Source organism: Pseudopodoces humilis, chromosome 20, assembly GCF_049639895.1.
Source record: "Pseudopodoces humilis isolate 2021_Gansu_Grassland_sample_001 chromosome 20, ASM4963989v1, whole genome shotgun sequence".
In the NCBI taxonomy this organism is placed as follows: domain Eukaryota; kingdom Metazoa; phylum Chordata; class Aves; order Passeriformes; family Paridae; genus Pseudopodoces; species Pseudopodoces humilis.
The window spans coordinates 6,202,967-6,221,488 of NC_142219.1; the positions used below are offsets into that span (position 1 = coordinate 6,202,967).

General features: G+C 46.2%; 1 protein-coding gene and 1 long non-coding RNA gene across 20 annotated transcripts in view; one reads left to right on the top strand and one right to left on the bottom strand.

Annotated features, from left to right (window-relative positions):
* Positions 1-4,702, bottom strand: part of LOC148182751 (uncharacterized) — a 28,569-nt gene extending 23,867 nt beyond the window's left edge. For both annotated transcript variants that reach the window (XR_015774265.1, XR_015774264.1), the window contains exons 1-2: positions 4,654-4,702; positions 4,400-4,439 (exon numbers count right to left, since the gene is read on the bottom strand). This is a non-coding gene — a long non-coding RNA (uncharacterized LOC148182751). The remainder of the gene's footprint in view (positions 1-4,399; positions 4,440-4,653) is intronic.
* Positions 4,703-10,394: 5,692 nt separating this feature from the next.
* The window catches only part of FBRSL1 (fibrosin like 1), a 502,426-nt gene continuing 494,298 nt past the window's right edge, over positions 10,395-18,522 (top strand). For all 18 annotated transcript variants that reach the window (XM_014253901.2, XM_014253908.2, XM_014253906.2 and 15 more), the window contains exon 1: positions 10,395-10,688. In XM_014253901.2, coding sequence (XP_014109376.2) covers positions 10,395-10,688 — 294 coding nt within the window. The remainder of the gene's footprint in view (positions 10,689-18,522) is intronic.

Below are 18,522 nucleotides of genomic sequence, written 5' to 3' on the forward strand. Positions count from 1 at the left end.
TCCCAGCTGAACTGGAATAAAAACATACAGAGAGCCATAAACACAAAGTGAAAAACTCAAGGGTGTGGGGGAGAGGATGCAAAGCTAACAAAATGTTGGATAAATGGTATAAAACCTGCTGCTGCTTATCAGAATGAGTAACATCAGCTGTGGTCAAAGGGCAGTGGCTGGACAGGACATGGTATTTTTCACATTCCTGCTGTAGGCAAAGGAGAGGGCAAGGCTTGGGAACCTCAGAGCACCAGCTCTTGGGATTCCAGCAGCTAGCTATGAGCCTACACAGGGACTCTGCCTTAAACCCAGGCAAAGTCTTGGAAAACCTCAGGACCCCTCTGGAAGGCCATTAGACTGATTTCTGCTTGGATATTGCCAAAATAAACCGAAGTCAAAATTGGACGTGGCTGAGTCCAATTTCACCTTGATTAGTATTTACATAAGGCACAGGGAAATGGGAGAGGAGCACATAAATAATGTACTGTTTGTTGCAGGTCTCTCAGGAGGGGAGGTCTCAGCTCTGGTATTGATCTGCATGCACACACCAGCTCCCTATGCAGAAACCCCAAATTTCTCTATTTGTATTATTACTTTTTAAATATATTATTTATATTAAAAAAACCCACCTCTATGCACAGAAGTAAACTTCCAGAAGCTGAGTCACACAGGTTGGGGTGCAGACTCAGGCTTTACTACACCAAAGGGTCAGACAGCTGCATTCCAGAGCCCTTTATGGAAAAACAAGGGGAGCTCCCAGATATGGTTAATTTAGAAGATGCTCTCCATTTCCTTCACTTCTTTTCTTCTAGTGAAATTCACATTTATGACAACAGTTCCAGGAAATGCAAACTTGGGAGGGGCTGATTGTTGCATTTTTCCTCCTGTTACAGTACCAGTGCTTATCCACCCAGTCCTAATATAAGTTGGGGGGACTCCAAAACAAAATTATTACCTGGGAATGACTCAATACCACCAGTTTCTAAGGCAGCTGCACAATACAGTATTACTCAACAGCCACAAGCTGTCGGTGCCACCTGTGAGAGCAAAGTGAGAACAGTTTCTCTTCCCTATTCTCATTCTTTTCATGTTGGAAGGAGTGGTTAACTTCATGCTCAGTCCACGTAGGTAGAGGTGGAGGGCATCTGGACACTTCTTCTTTACCTTGGTGAACATTTTTAGGAAAATAATTCCAATACTTTCTTTGAAGAGACTTTTTCACTTCTACTTATCCTACTCTGAACTTCTGGGTTTTTTAAAGGACACCACGATCCCCTACCACACTGCCCCCCAAAGCACCAGGTGTATCTGACCCTGGTTTGCAAGGTCCTGGGAGGCATCTGCAGGCATTCAGCCAGAATGATAGAAAATGGCAAAGCAATGATTAGACCCCACCATATGTTGGGAGCTACAGTGTTCCTCTGCAGGTTTACAGCCCTAGAGCTGGAAGTTTACAGCCTTTAGCTGTAAGTTAAGTAGCTGAGGGTATTACTAATGGCAAGAGGCATCTAAAGTGTCCAACACAGCAGCTATCCCCTGATAAGACCCTCACACTGAGCCAGCAAGAGAGGTAGCTCAAAGATTCAGCATCACAATTTTCCTGATGCATCAACGTCTCACAAGTTTGCAGCAAATGAATGTCATCCTCAAGCACACTGTTAGGAAAGATTGCTTAAAACTAATTAGCTCAGTAACAATGGCCTGTCATTATGCTACTAAGTCACCAGCACGAGCACATAAGTTACAGTGACAGCTCAGGGTATAAAATAAGTGCCTTTATATCGAAATTTGCAAAGTGCTTAGCAGTCAAATGCCAATCTATTCACTTCTGGTAATATTGCATAGTTTCCTCTTAATAGACTGCTCCAAACTCCCACACACAGATATGACTTATTTTACTACAGAGAGGTCTTTCTACTTCATACACTGTCCGTGCACAAATATAGAAAGCTTTTTAAAGTGCATTTATTTCTACAGTGTTGATTCATTCCACATCAGTATGAACATGAGATTCAGAACATGACTTTAGAAAAAGCTGAAGGTAATGGAACAAAAACTCTCTCTTGGGTGACTTAGCCAGGGATGCATGATAAACTGAAGGTAAGGACCGGATTTTGAGGGGCAAGAACATCAGCAGTTCCCACATGCAGCACTTTACAAGATTTCCCCAGTAGAGAAGGAAATAGTTATTGCTATAATTATTTCATAGTTCCAGTCAGCTGCATTCGGTTGTACTGTTATATTCCAATAGCAGGAAAATGGAATACAGTAAACTATAAATATCTGTCAGAATTCCTTTGAAAGGACAACAGTTAATTGCATATCTTGATCTCCTGCCGTGCAGAGCTTGCATTCCAGGTTAGAAAGGTACAGATTGTTATTGATTTAATTCTCTTGAAACATGTGTGGTATAAAACTGTTCAAAAGACTTATGGGGGAGAAATATATGCTTCCAAAGGAAGTCCTACAGCACAAGGCTGTGGCAGGCTACCTTCTTGTAAAATGCTTTCTGAAATTCAATACAATCCCTTCCAAAGGCCCTCACAGCCCCCTCAATAAATTGAGGCTCCTTGCTTCATTTGCAGAAGTGAAATTAAATCAGTGAATCAGATGAGGGACAACAAAAGATTAGCAATAGTATGAGGTGCATATAAAAATTCTCTGTGTTAAGAATAATTCAGTCCTTATTACACACTCACTCTAACAGATCCATTCCCATCTTTCCTGTTTTTCTTTCATCTAACTTCCAGTTCTACCCTTCTCTTTGCAAAATGATCCCAGGAAGTCAAGCCAATCCTTTTGACAATTATACTCTTCTATCTTTGAATCCACTTCTGATTTGGCTTGTGCAAAGCTGTTCTGGTGACCCAAAGGCATCAGGACATACAACTGTGCAGTAATTAGTTAAGCCTCATCCACTCTGGGAATAAATTTCATGGAATAAATTTCATCATAGGCATGGACAGCAGTGAAGGTGAAGCCCTGTTTAACACTTGTCCAGCTCATCTACTTGCCACTGAGGTAACTTGACCCAGTGTAAATTATGTATCATTGTGATTTTGCCAGCCTCCCTCAGTGCACAGCCTGCTGCTGGTACACAGAGAGCCAAAACCACACTGCAGGGAAGCCTTTACTAACAAGTTACACAGCTACTAGTAAATAGCTTACTCCCAGATTCTGTAATTAAGATGACACAACTTCCTAACGATTGCTTTAAAGTGACAAAATATTAGTGGGAGAAATGCTGCAGAAATGTTTCAGCACCTGTTTATCATGACCATGTGTCAAGCTCCATTTGCACACCCTGCCAGCCTTTATTAGGAGAGGTCTGCAAGTTGTAGACTGCCAAATATACCTTCTCTGAATCAGTTGTTACTAGCTTTCCCTTCAATTTCCAGGCTTAGGACACAAAATCACCAGTCTCAATCTTCAGGTTTCCCAGGGTGGGTGGGTGAGGGCTCTTTATTGTTCATTTGGGAATTTTTAATTTTTTTTTTTTCTTTGAAGCATTAGCTGATTAATAATATGCACTGAGGGATTAAAATGAAATGCATTGCTTTAACAAATTTAAGAATAAATTGAGCACAACCTACAGGACACTTAGAAACAGAAGCAAGTTCTACCCAAGGAAAATTCCCAACACAACATTTGCACCCAATAAAACTGAAAAGGTTGTTACTTTTATTCACCCCTAAGCACCCTGCACCACGACACACCGAGCAGGAGGCTGTGCACAACGTTCTAAAGGCAAGCAAAAGAATCATTAAATAGATGGCTGAGCCCAGCAGGATCTGGGCATCCCTAGCCAAGCAGGACACAGCATTAGGCAATCTCTGGGCCTGACAGCAGACACAGCAGAGCTTTTTCCAGGGGAGGCAAGGGGAGCTCTGAGCTGCCCCAAAGCCCCCCATAGCATGCAAGCCTTGGGCATGGAGCATCCCTTTCCCAGGGCTGCAGCAGCACTCAGAACCCGCAGCCAGCGCTGCCACCCGAGGGAGAGCAGACAGGCAGAAATACAGACAGCAACCCAGGTGTGAGAGGGGTGGGGAAAGTTTCACCGGGATGAAGTAGGTACGAAAGGATCTCTGGAGGAGAAGAAAAAAAAAATAAAAATTAGAGAGATAGCTAAGATAACAGACAGCAAACGCAGACAGGGTGCAAATGGGGAATTCTTCCAACAGATTTGTACCACGCAGGATCACAGGAAGCGTTTGGGCTCACTGCTGCATAGGTGAGGAATGTACTAAAGACATTATGGGAGAGGAGCACTGGGCTTTTGTCTCTCGAGCTCCATTTCTGTGGTTTAAAGCAAGGATAAAGATAATAACATCCTGTCCTGAAACAATTTCAGGAGCTAAATAGAGTATATACAGTCAAGTAAAATTAAGCTATTGTTATTAACTCTCACCTTCTCTCACCCATGATATCAGATGAAAAAGACAGTTTCTCTGAAGAAGGAAAAAAAGCATCATAAGAACTACCATTCATACTGCTATTAACTATAATAGCATAAATCCTCAATATCTTACTATTACAGATAGACTTGAACTCCTTCTCTTTCTTATTAAAATTCCCTCTCCTTTGCCCACAGAAGCAGGGAATTCCTCCCTCACACCCTGGCTGTGAGATGAATTCAGACAGAACCCCCTGCTCCCCACACACCTGCCTGGCAGGAAGGCTGAGTGTCCCAGAGCTGCTATGGCTGGGCTGGGGAAAGGGGCTGTACCTTCCACCCCCTCCTTTATGACTCCTCAGACCAGCAAAATCACCCCATGTCAGCATATGGAAGCAATTAGTCAAGGAGGGGAGGGTCAGATGCAGCTCTCTAAGCATTGATTGCAAGCTCACAGTTTCTCCCAAAGGCAAAAAAAAAAAAAAAAAGTGTAGTTGAACCCTTGGAGCAGATAGGCTGAAGCTGATTTATTGGGGTGATTTAGATCCGTTAAAACAAATTTAATTTTGAATACAATTTTATATCAATTAACAGAGTCTCACAAGTGTAGCCATTAAGGAATCTCTTTCCAAAACCAAAGCCAAATATTCAAGATTTATGAGACTGACTTGCCATGTTGGAAGTAACTAATTATTCGTAATGATTCTTTGTACTCTGACAGTGATTATGTATTTTCAGTGCAAATGACCATGATGAAGCAAGTGATAAAGGCAGCCCATGTTTGTGAAAGGGATACCAAGCAGTTAAGGCCTGATTGTTTTGGCAAAGTATTGGGGTAGCAGGGAAAGGAACAACAGAAAATAACTAAGCTCATCGACACAATCCCCAGTTTATTTAACATCCTGAAGTGTCTCCTGGTGCATGTCAGAGCTGTAATGAAAGTCTGTGGTCTCCTTTTATTGCCTTAAGCAATTTTGTATTCAGTTTATTTATTGTGACCTTTTGGTTGTCCTTCCACCTTGGACATGACAGTCTTTAACAAAGCAAAGCCTTGCAGACTCAGCTTGCAGCATTTGCGACAGATTGTGGAGTGTGTTTGGGGTGAGAGGAACAACAGAGATTTGGGACATGATTCTCATTTGCATTGAATTTTCTTCACCTCACTCTGATGGCACTGGGCAGGAAATCATAGCAGCAGCCCTGCTTCCACCTCCACTGGATGAAGGAAATGTCTCTGGATTACTCTGCCCTGATTGAAGTACCTGTGAATCGAAAATGATAGTTACACAGGGATTGGGTAGATTTTTCACACTGCCTCAGGCTAGGCAGGACACAAAAGCACCGCCTTTCTCCTTTCTCATAACTTCCAGTACTGCCCCAGCCACAGGAACAGAGTAATCGAGAACAAAGTCCCTGTTGCAGTGAGGTGCTCAGTGCCAGCAGGGTTAATGTCCAGGGGCAGGCTTGTGGCGAGAGCAATGCCATGTTTACTGCTGCTGCTGCTCTGATGCCACTCTCACTCCAGCTATGAACAAGGGTCTAATTTCTGATCCTCAAAAGGCAAAGGCATAGCGAGTTTGTCATTAAAATCCGCAGCAGCGTGCATGTGATTAAAATGTTAATGTCAATATTGTAATCAAGGTCTGACTCACAGGACAGCTGGTAAGAGACTTGATCTGTATTGCTTAGCCCCAGTCACCTGATGCAGACCAGGGTTCCGGACCGGTTGTGCCCCATCACATGGCAGGGATTGGCATTCACTGGCTCGTGTGGCGAGCTGGAGGCTGGGAAGGGACAATCAGCTCAAACCCAATACTGCTCAGCTCAGGTCCAATACTGGTAAGTTCAGCTGTGCCTGCACTCCAGCCAGAGGAAAGCTTTTCAACAAATTTCCTTGGCATCACCTGAGCTGCAGCTCTGCTGCAAAGGCACTCATGTCCCCTGCCTACCTGCAGTGCTGCTCCTGGCTTGTCCTGGTCCCTGGCCTCACCCGCCCATCTCCCTTGCTTTTGGAATTTTTTGTGCTAGTTTCTATCCAGTTGAGTTTTAGACATTTAAGCCTGTGGTAAATTTTGCCTGATGTTGTCTAAGCACCCAAAGAGCTATAGTCTGCAAAGCTTCTTTTCAGTAAATTCAGGATTAATGAAGAAGGCCTCTCTATTGTTGGAATGTCTAATACAATTATCCACTGAATGAATGGACTAGGCAGCAGTGGAGGGCTCCCAGGTTTGTGGCAGGGAATTGTCTGTTTTAACATCCATCTGTTTTCATTCCCTCTGATCCATTATCATTCACCTAGAGTTATAACATGATGAATATCATTGTGTGGAATGCCATTTGATGCTGGGGGGAAACAAAACCACTGTACGTCTGCCTTCCATTGAAAACACAAAATTGCCTTGGTGGAAGGAAAGGCATGATTGATTCAGAGATGCTGTTTCAAGCAGAGGCATCCTTTCCCTTGTGGACTGTTTGATTTTGTTAATTCCTTTGGATGACCCTTCTGCTGCATCTTTCAACAAGAAAAAATATATATACAAATATGAAAATAACTATGGACAATCATAGTGCTGCTGAATTTGTGGAGTTAATTGAAAAAAATAATGGTATTCACAACTTTCCCCAGAAGGCACCTTTGGTTTATGTTCCCAGTGACATTAAACTCCATACGTAAACACGGGATGAGAATCTTGATGACCCTGCTGACAGGAAATAAAGAAAGGAACTTTACAGGCAATTTCCACTGTCCTTGTTGGTCAGCAAATTTGGAAGTGAATGAAAAAAAGAGAACTAGAAATGCATATTAATGATGGAGAGCCTAAAGCACAACAGGAGCGAGATGAGTCCTAGCAGGAGAAACTGTTAAAAATGTCCCAGTTTATCTTTTTTAATGACTTGCCCTTATGATGTACTTATAAGCAACACAGAAATTACCTTGTAAATAAAAGGACAGGCTCACCAGTGTAAAAATAACTTGGTGAACTCAGTGGAAATTCTCGTTTCTAGAAAGTGTCCCTTAAAAAACTGGTAAAGCAAATGCAGTTGCTAAACCAAATCCGTTGTTTAACTGTGTGTATCCAAACAGAGACTATTCATTAATGACCATCTCCAGGATCTTGGTTGTGCCTTTTAAATGCCATCCACTTAAAAAAATATTGTACAGTTACTTAACAAAACAGGAAATATCCTTTGGAAATCCACAAAGTCCAGCAAAGCCCAGGGCAGATAACTGTCTGGCTCCCCACTAGCCTGTAATTACCCAAGGAAGCAGCTAGATTTAGCTATCTTCCTTCTTTAATTGGCATGCAAAAGATTATAGGATTTTATTAGGACACAAATGACACCGATACAAGTGTGATTGAGGCATGCAATGCATGACTGACTATTTGCATTAAGAGGCTTTGCGCTACACATGGGATTTCTACCTTTGGTTTTAAATGGCTTAAATTTAAATGACGTTTCTATGCTACATTTTAAGAGGATGATATTTATTTTAGCACTTGTCTAAGTAAGGTAGGGCAACGCTGTTGCCAGAAACCCTTCTACTGTTTGGGCCAGGTGGAAGTGGGTTAATTTTTGACTACTCTGTTGTTACAATTAGATCAGGAACAAAAGCAAATGGTGGGAAAATGGGCATTGAAGTGCCCACCTCGAAGTTTTGATGAGTGTGTTACACACTCAGCTGCCAGCCTGCCACTTCTGGGGACACCAGCCTGAGGAAACCACCATCCCTGGTGATGACTGAACTGGAATATAGTGGGAGCAAGTAGCAGGAGATTTTTTTGGCTTCCTTTATTTCCATGGCTCCCACTAACTCTGAATCTCCTTCATGGATTTTTCCCCTTATACATGAATCACAAGGGATTTCTTTAGGCTTTTTTTAAAAACATCTTTCTAATGTCTCTCACATCCAGAAATAAAGGCCCAGGGAAGGTGAAAGCAGCTGAAGAAGTAAGGAATTAAGCCGAGTCACTCCAACTGAGCAAAGCCAGCCCCACACAAGGAAGGGAGTAACCAGAAGCGATGGTAACATGCTACAATATCTGACTCTGTGCAATAAAAGATGGTATCAGGAGAATTAAGTCCTGCTACCACTGTGATATGTAGGACAGCCCCATGCAGGAGCCCTGATGCAGGCACACCTTCCTCAGTGCTGTCCTTGGGACTGGGCACTGCACAGCTGCTCAGTTGGCCACCAAGCCAGCCCCTGTCCCAAGGGAATGCCTCAGGACCAAGCCTTTGGCCAGGTGATCCTGGAGAGAGGAAAGGGCCTGAAACTGCAGGGAATCAAGAGAGGAACCAGCTGGCTCCCGCATTGCAGAGCCCGAACAAAACCTCATCGAGATGAATGGACGGGGAGCAGGAGCTAATGAACAGTGTCTCCTGCTTCCACCTCCATGAGTCCCAACCCTCGGTTCCCTTACACTGCTCCATGTCCCACCTACAGCTCCGGGTGCCCAGCGCCCGTGTCCTGCACCCACATCACCAGCTCATTTCCCAACTTGTCCCTTGACACGCAGATTGTTCCCTAGCTCATCCCTCCACTCATTCCACGTCTCTCAGCTCTTCCTGCGTTCCCCAACTTGTCCAGAGCCCCCAAGCGATCCCTCAGCCTGACCCTCGGTCCAGCATGCACAACTCATGCCGCAGCTCGTTCCCTGTCCCTGGCTCACTCCTCTCCCCCGGGAGGCGTTTGACCCCCAGCCCTTCCCGCAGCTCAGCCCCGGTCCCAGCGCTCTCCGCAGCTCGTCCCGTGTCCCCGGCTCCCCTCCATCCCCTCGGCTCGCCCCTCCATCCCCTGTCCCGGCCCGCGGCGCTGCCCCTTCCGTGTCCCGGGCCCGCGGGCCGGGGGAAACTTTTCCCGGGGGCTGGGGCGGTTGCCGGCGCCCCCGGCCCGCGCGGAGGGGAGGCGAGGCGGCGGCGGGGCGGGAAGGAGGAGGAGGAAGGGGGGGGGCCGGGGGCACGGCCGGGCCTGCGCCGGGGAATGACGCGCAGCTGGCAGCCCTGCTCATGCGCGGCCGGCCGGGCGGTGCTAGCGCCGCGTCCCAGCTCGGGGAGAATGGGGCGGCATCCGGGCAGCGCCGACTGAGCGGCTTCTGGGGGCCGGGGCTGCGCCGCGCCGCGGGCGGCCGGGCTGGGGCGGGCGGGCGAGCGCCATCCGGCAGCGGGCGGCGGCGGCGGGGGCGCCGCGCCGCGCCGGCGGGGGGCTGCGAGCCGCCGGCGGCGCCCGGCGAGGAGGGGGCGGCGGCGGCGGGCGGCGGCGGCGCGGGGCGGCGGCGGGGGCTGCCCAGGGATTGTCTCGCTCGTCCCGCGGCAAGAAAGTTGGGCGGCGAGCGCGGCGGCGGCGGCGGCCCCCCCGGCGGTGCGCGGCGGCCGGAGCGGGGCCCCGGAGCGGCGCTGCCCCCGGGGAGGGGGCGCCGCGCCTGGATTATCCCGAGCTGGGTCGAGCCTCCCGGATCTGCCTCTCTCCTCCGCGCCGAGTGAATCCGAGGTGTCCTCGTCCTGATCCAGATAAATCTTCCCCCCCTTCTCTTTTTTTTTTTTTTTTTTTTTTTTTTTTTCCTCCCCTCCTCTTCCCGTCGTTGCTTTTTTGGGGGGGTGGGGGGAGGCGGGGGGTGGAAATTTGTCAAGGTCATTCCGTGGATTTAATATTTTTTGTGTGTGTGTGCCGCTCGCCCCACCGCCACCGCCACCCAGCCTTGCTCTGTGGATTATCATCGCCCTGGATCCGAGGCTCTGAACAGCAGGATTTTTTTTTTGTTGTTGTTGTTGTTGATGATATTTTTTTTAATTATTATTATTATTATTTTTTAAGGGCTCCGGGGTTTGGAGAGGGGAAGCGGTGAGTTGGAGGGGGGCGACTTTTCTCTCCCCCCGCGCCCCCCCCACTCCCACCCACCCCCACCCCCCCTCCCCGCGCCTGGCCTTCTCCTTTTCATTTTTTTTAAATTTTTTAATTATTATTATTATTATTATTTTTAAATTTTTTTAATTTGCTTCTTCTTCGGCGATGGATGGGAAAATCCGGCAGAGCCGGAGGTCGAGGTCGCAGCGGGACCGCGTGCGGCGGCGGGAGGCGGCGGCCCGCGACCCGCGGAACCAGAGCCCGTCCTCGGGCTCCGAGAAGGAGCCGAGCCCCGGCAAGGAGAACGGCGGCCAGAACTGCACCGCCCCGCGGGGCCCGCCGCCCGCCGCCCGCGCCGCCCGGCCCCCGCGCCGCCGCCGCCGCGAGTCCAGCTCCCAGGAAGAGGACCTGATCGGTGGCTTCGCCATCGCCAGCTTCAACACCCTGGAAGCGCTGGAGGTAAGAGCGCCGGGGGGCTCTGCCCTGCCGCGGGGAGGGGGCTGGGGCGGCGGGGAGTGGGGCGGGGGGGGGGGTGTGCTTGGAAGGGAAAAGGAAAGGAAAAAAAAAAAAAAAAAGGATTTGAGAAAGGAAGCGCGGCGCTTTCAGGCTGCTGAATTTTGCAAATAGCAATTAACGTGCATTAATCCTGGTGTCAGCCCGGGGGGATCCCGGGGCTGCGGTCGGGAGGGTGCCGGGCCGGCCCCGGTGATCGCGGCTCCGCTGGCAACTTGCTGCCCCCCGTCCCTGCCCCTCTCCCCTCCTCTGCCCTGCTCCGGCCGCTGCTCGCCATCACTTCGGGCAAGTCAAATGTTTGTTTGGGGTTTTAATTGGCTGCAAAATATTCCTGGCGTGTTGGGATGGTCCGGCATTGTTGTGAATGGTGGAGCTTCCCCCCTCCCGCCCTCCTTCCTCCCACTCCCCCCTCCTCCAGCTCGGGAGTTTGTGTTTGCATTGCCAAAATGTTACTTTATCTGTCTCCGGAGATTGTTAGCAAATGGCTAGTGTTTGACATTTTGTGGAAAAGAGATGTTTAAATGGATAATAATCCCTCGGTTGTAATTCCCATTTTTGAAGTAATTGAACAAATTCTTCATCTCTTGTTGACTGTACATATTTTCCTGGTGTTAATAGGCTGGCAAAAAATATTGCTTGTCTAACTTATTACAAACAATATTTGCTGAGCAAATACTGCCTGCCTTGTCTGAGCTAAGTTAAGCAGAGCAGGAAATTTAATATTTTCAGAGGGGCATTGACAAACTATGACTTTGGCTTTTGATTATTGTTTAGTTTGTGTACGAGGGGAAGAAGTGAGTTGTCGAGAGGAAGCACCTCACAAGTTGCTTGTTGGGTGTAATAACTTGAATTCCCAGTAAATATGGGCAATCCTGGTGCTTTTGCCCACTTTCTTTGACACACCATGGTGGAAACGTGGGCAAAGTTTTGGGTGCTCTCCCTCCTTTGGATTTCCTGCCTCTTATGTATCTATTAACCTGTGTTCCAGCAGTGAAGAGTGCCGCACGGGCTGATGAACACTCTGATTTCCCCTGGGATTTTTAATGTCTTTGGCTCAGACTGTGAGGTCCCATTTTGTTCACGGGCTTTGCTGCTCCCCAGCCCACCCCTCCTGCCGCGCAGGCCTCTGGTGGCATCGTGGTTGTTGGGACTTTGCCTGTAGGACCAACTTCTGCGAGTGCCAGAGATGGGCCCTGTACACCCGTGGAGGTGTCAGCGGTGGCCTTGGCCATCTGCCCTGGTGCCTGAGCCCTTCTGGGCGGGCCAGGGCTTCTGCTCAGCAGGGACATGTAGCCCAGGGGTCCCTGAGCAGCTCTGGGTGTGCAGGTGCTGGAGAGGGAAGAGGGTTTGTCTTAGCTTGGTGATGGCTGTTTGGCTTTTTGTGGTGTCATTTGTGGGGTGTTGTCCTAACAGGAAAGCCGACTACTTTGTGTATGCAGAGCTGATAATGAGTGAGCAGTCTGCTTTCGTGTGCCTCTAAACCAAGCCCTAGACCTGTCTGTATAACCTTATTATTTTTTTTTTTTTCTTGGGCATGCTCTTAGTCAAATATGCATCAGCAGATAGGTCCAATTAAACCCCTGAGTCTCTACTGAGCTGTCAGGGAAGAAAGTAAAATTCATCTTCCTGCAGAAATTTTCAACCATGATGAGCACATTATCAGGAAATAGGATTCAAATGGTAGTGCAGTCCCTCCAGGCTGATGGGGAAAACTCTGCGCTTTTCAGATGGGGTGAGCCTTGTTACTGAATCACCCAAACCTTGATAATGAGGTACACAAGGGTAGAGAGTGACCTTAAATATCTGCCACCCCGAGGTACTTCTGTTTGTGGAAGTTCTTCTGGTTTTTCTTTAGAAAGAAACAAAAAAAGTCTTTACAAAATGATCCACTTTGAAATTCTTGCAAAAAACTTCAGTACCACCCGAAATTAACCTGTTTCTACTATATTTACCAACATGTCAGAGAACACCAGCTGAAATTAACTGATTTACACTGTACTTACCAACATGTTAGAAAACAACACGTGTACACCTCTGCAGCTGTGGTAGTTTACACCTCAGAGGGAAAAGTGTGAGCAGACTTCACCTGTTTCACACCAACCAGGTGTGTTATATTTGAGGTTGTGTTCTTGGACATAATGATGGTGTGCATTTCCTAAATCCCTGTAAAACTAGAAAGAAGGAAATACTCCACATTGTGTGGATTTTTCCCTGTAGCGCTGCCTTGGCCCGTGGGTGATGTCTGGCAGATGTGATGTAGCAGCAAGGGAAGGGGATGTTTAAGGCAAAAGCGCTTTAAAGCAGTATATGCCCATGTAAATGACTGAAATGACAAAGTCATTTTGTGTGTTCTGGAGTGGTGTTCTCTGGTGAACTTGACTTCAGCAGGTGGTTTTCTTCTCCCTTGGATGAAATCTGTATTTTGGTATTTTATATGGTATATTGGTATATTTAATATTGGTATATTTGGAATTATATCTGTATTTTTTTATTATATTTGTATTTTAAAAGGATTTAAAATCTGTAAAGCTTTTTAAATAAGAATTGAGACCTTCTAGGCTCATGAGGGGGAAGAAAGTGTATAAGTGAGTACATGGCCTAGGGACAGTAGTGAACTGAGAAAGTATTGTATTTAATTTTTTAATCCAAAAAGGAGCTTTTGCTGCATATGTGGTAGTTCATTGTGGTCTAAGTTGGTTTGTTTCTTGATGTTACAGTGATCTCTGATTATGTTTAATAGACTAACTAAGCCTTGGGTTTCCCCTTGGAAATGATATTTCTCAGTGTTTAGGTAGAACTTAATGGTAGAATCATTTGGAAGAGGTAAGGTGGTTTTTGGTTTGTTTTTCTTTGTATCTCACCATATTGTGAATTCCCCTTCCCCACTGAAGCTAATTCTCACCACTGGTGTTCCTGTAAATAAAGGGTGCTTTATAGAATAAATACATGTATTCTTCCTTTGTGTTGACCTGGGAGTATGAGCAGTTCAGGTTAATACTGACGGATGGCTTTGAGGTCTCCTTTAGCTCTCTGGTGTGAATTTTAGGCATTCTGGATTTTAACTCATGTGGCAATGTTTCCTTTGGCAGTTGTCATCTGAAAATCATGTGTCTTGTTTCAGTGATACTTGTGACTGGACTTATGTATCTCCTACCATCTTCCAAATAAAGACTGAGTTGCTTATATATGTATATTTTTTTTAATTAAGTAAAAAGAAAAACAAAAAGCCTCATAGACACACAAGCAACAGCCTCTTTCTGTATATAAGAAGTTAAAACTTCTCCTTTCTCTTCCTTCCTGGACCTTCCTGTATAAATCTGGCTCGGGTTTCGTGCAGGTTATGGCTGATGTGTGTGCAGTGGTATTTTGTTTGGGGTTTTTTAGCAGCCAGCCACTCACCACGACTTGGGATGTAATTTGCTGTGACCTTTTGGCTCGAGGTGGTCAGTGAGACGGTCCCAGCCTGGAAAAACCATCAGGTGCTGGTGCTGCCCAGGAGATGGTTGCTGTGCCAGGGGTCAGGAAAGCTGTGGGCTGAGGAAAGGGGGATTTCTCCCCGCCTTCCGAAATGAATGGGATGGATGTGAGCATGTGTGTATATTCATTACGTTCAGATGAAGCTGCTAATTATTCTTGAAGGTGATTGGTGAATCAGAGCGAGAGAATCTAAATGAGTGAGTCGGTAGTTGAGGGCTCTCTCTGATCATAGCTGTTCCTTTCAAGTATGAAAAACAGCGCTAAAAGGGAACTTCATCAGAATGTTAATGAATGCGATCTTTGAGAGCAATTGTTCTCCCAAAGTAGTTGAAAAGACAAGGGGTTGTGTTTTCTTTTTGTCTGTTGTTTATAATTTTTAGAGAATCCAGCAAAGCTTTGGAGCTCTGAATGGAAATTTTAACTTTCTTGAGGGAGGTGTGTGTGTGTGTATGGGTTTTTTAAGGAATGCTTAACCTGTTTATAGAATCTTGTGGAGAATCCATGCTCAGACGCATGTGGAGTGATGTGTTGTGTAGAAGCAGATCCCTAAGCTGAAAAGGGGCAGACCTTGACTCGCTGCACGTGGTGTTGAAGTGGAGATGCTGCCCTTACAAGCTGAGCTGGGGCCCAGCTGTGCCCCAAGGAGATGAATGCTTTACCCACTCTCCCTGTTCATATCCAGAGGTCTGGCAGTGCTGCCTCGCAGCCCCTTCTCTGCTGCTTGTGCCTCGGTGTAGCAGAGTTTAGAAAACCTATTGCTCCTGGGCTTCCGGTCAAAATCCCTAAGTTCTCCAGCTGTCATCTTGATAAGGCAGTTTTCACATGTGTGCTGTATGCTATCCTGTTACTGTTGCTCTGATCTCTCATTGATAAGAAAACCAATGTATTTAACTGCAGCTTCCTGTTCCAAAGGTTTTGTGCTAGCTCCACTGACCTAGTGTTGTAACTTCTGATTTGTCACCATTTCTCTCAATGTCTGCTTTGCAGCTTAAATTTTTCCATAGCTAGCTTATGTCTTAAAACAAATTTCTAGATATTTAAGTATTATTTCCTTTTACTTAGTTGTCAAGTGATGGTGTATCAAGCTAGCATTTGTGATGGCCAGTTATTCCTCTTAAAAAGTGCTTTTAACCTCAGGAAAGCTAATGATTTTCTGGATGATGCTCTAAAGGCTCTAAATGCCTTTTGGTTTTCCTTAAGGCTTGCTAGTCTCCATTGATTTGTTCTTCTAGCTGTTGATTTTCTTTTCTCTTTTTTCTTTTTTTTTTTTTTGTCATCTTGTCTGAAGCAGGTATTTAAGGTATCTTTGTTGTTGTTGAGGAATCAGAGGTGATTAAAGCAGAGGGGAAGAGCTCTGGGTAGCCTGAAGTATCTGCTCATCTGGGCCAGGAACTGAGGGGAGCAATGCTCCCTACAAACCGTGGTGGTTTCGGTGGTGTGCTGTGGTAAGGAAGGATCCAGCTCTTCTGCTGGATAGGGAATTCTCTGCCTCATCAGTGAAATGTTCCAGGATTAAAAGAGTGATGGGGTGCATGGCAAGTAGAGCCACTGCCTGGGGCCATCCCTGCAGCCATGGTCAGGGCACCTTTTGCGCACATAAAGTGGCTGCAGGGATGCTGGAGAAAGGAAATTGCTTGGAAATCCCAGCCAAGCTCAGGGGTCACCCTCATCCCTACCTGAGGTTTCATTTTTAACTCAGATTGCATTTGATTCTGTCTATCTGGGTGTTTTGAAAGACCTCTTAATATCCTACCAATTTTTCCAAAGTGCTTCCCCATAGTATAACTGCTCTGTCTTTCTTGAGCACTCTGAAACCTGGGGAAAAACATGAGGTGAAGTTTGCTGAAATGGCAAGTAGACCAACCATCACAGAGAAATTCAGAAGATATATTCAGTTTTAAAATTAATTAGAATCTATAATATTTTTAAAATTAAGGTACTCTGTATTGCGCAGGTAAGATTTTTTTTGGTAATAAAAGGGATATTATTGCGCAGGTAAGATTTTTTTTTTTGTAATAAAAGGGATATAATAGAATTAGTGTTCCACTTCACTTGGATAATAAATGTTTACTTTCAATAGTGCATTTGACTTCATGCCTAGTACAAAGTGAAAACTTTACTGTCCTCCCAGTATGCTAAGAAGATGCACTTTTTATCATTTATCTCAGTTATTTCACAGAATGAGACTCACTGTCACAATGTTATTTTCAGGGGAAATAGCAGTGAAGAAGGGAGCTGGGTGAGATCAGCCAGGTGTTTCTTGTTTCTGTGGTAGATCCCTGCTTGCTCTGCAGAAGGGCTGGCGGTCATGCAACTGCACTTCTGAAAAAAATCCATTTTGGTACAGAGATGCAGTACTGTGGCTGGAGACATGTTGATAGAGAGATTCTGGGGTGATTTGTTTCTTCCCCTTTTGCTTCCCTGCTTTTTTTGGGTGAGATGTGAAATTCCCCAGGCACAGCTCCTCTGTGTCAGGCTTTGCATGCACACAGATCCCAAACTTGAGTGCACCTTGTCTGGGTGGAGCGTTGTCAAAATGTTCTTACTGCTTCAGCTTCTCCAGCGGCTGGGCTTTGTCCTGGTGATGTTGTGGGAATTTTGTGTAGTGTGTGGTGCTGCAGCAAGTACTCAAGAGAGAACAGTATCAGCAGTACTGAAACGCTGTTTCCTGCTTGATGCAGTTTGGTTTTTTTTAAAATAAAGATTTGAAATACAGTGTGTAGGGTGTGCATCTTGGTATCGGTTGCAGGTGAACATCCAGCTCTAAGTGAGAACAATTTCCAATTCACTGCACTTTAATGCCTCCAGTTTATCATGGTAAACGTATAAAAGTTTTATGTAGGTGAAGTGGCTCTAGCTGTTTAAATATCTCCTGGCTCTACTGTGTTCAGCACAACAGAGGCTGTGACTGTTCCAGCCATGCTCTTCAGAAGGAAAGGAGCTGGAGCATGGTGTTACCAGCCCTCATCTCCTTGAGAAATAGTCTGCTTTTCAAGACTAATGAACTATTAAAAATACTGCTCTGATGCTGAAAGGAGAATCAGTCTTTATGTTCTTAATCCAGAAACATTTAACGTGGAGGCGAGGTTAACCAGCTCCTGAGCCACCCAGGCAAAACCGACCTGTGTGTAGTTGTCGGTCCAGTTCCTCTGGTGCGAGAGTTGTGAAAGCTGGGCAGGTCCGAACTGCACTGGCTCTGGGGCTCCCACCTGCAGCAGCCAGGCCAGCAGTGCCAAGCCCCAGTGACAGGCAGAGAGGTGAGTGTCACCCTTTGCAGCTTAATTATTTTGTAGTGAGTGACTGGATGTGAAGTGCACAATTACCTGGCTAACAGGAACACGGGGGCTGCGCTTGGATGATCCAGGATGAATGGAGAGCGTTTCTTTTGTAGCTCTGTCTTGCTTCGAGCCAAAAAGGGACTGAACTTGAACAAAAGTTGCATCTGCAAGGTCAGTGGTTGGCATGGATAAGGGGATTGAAGGGATCAAAATTATTTCCCTGCGCCACTGGCTGCAAAACATGGGCTTATGGCACCATTCCTGTCTCTCCCTTTGTGCTCAGAGCAAAGCTTTTTTAATCTTGTGCTGGCTATCTATAGTGCCACACAAACGTGGCAATTTGAAGTTAAATGTTCTATTTTGAGGGCTGCCGTGCACCGTCAGCAGGGCAAGGAGCTGTGCTGGGGCTCTTCTCCTCTGCCCACAGCCTGTCTTGCTCTCTCTTCTGCACAGGTTGTCATAGAGAGGAATTCAGAAAATACACATGGATAATGCACTTGTGCCTGTAGTCTGAATGTGAAGCTCATAATGTTTGTGGTTTGATATCATTGTGTTACCTTGCCCTTCACCAGATGTTCGTTCTAGATTCATAAAAATGAGGCAGTTATTCTTGGGTGTTTTGCTTTTTCCATCCCCCCCTCCCCAATTTTAAATATAGATTGATTCACTCTGATGCTAGGGTGTCCCTGACCTAACCTGTACTTAGTGACGAGATGCTGAAGTTAGGAGGAAGCGTGCAGCCCAAGTTGGGAAACAAGTGGTAATTCAGGGCTGCTGGGTGGCTGCTGAAGGACACCAAGCTCGTTCCTTTAACCCCTCCTGCTCCTTAGTGAAGCTGAAGCTTCTTTCCTGGGAGCTGTTATTTGTAGAGAGGAGCAAAAACCCCAAAGAGTTCCAAGGAAAGTGTGTCTCAAAGCTTACAATGACATCAAGTGCATCAGGTAATAAAATGCATTATTGCTGTTGATGTTTGGGTGGCCTTTAAATGTCTCTTGCACTGCTGTAGAAGAGGATGTGCAGCCTCT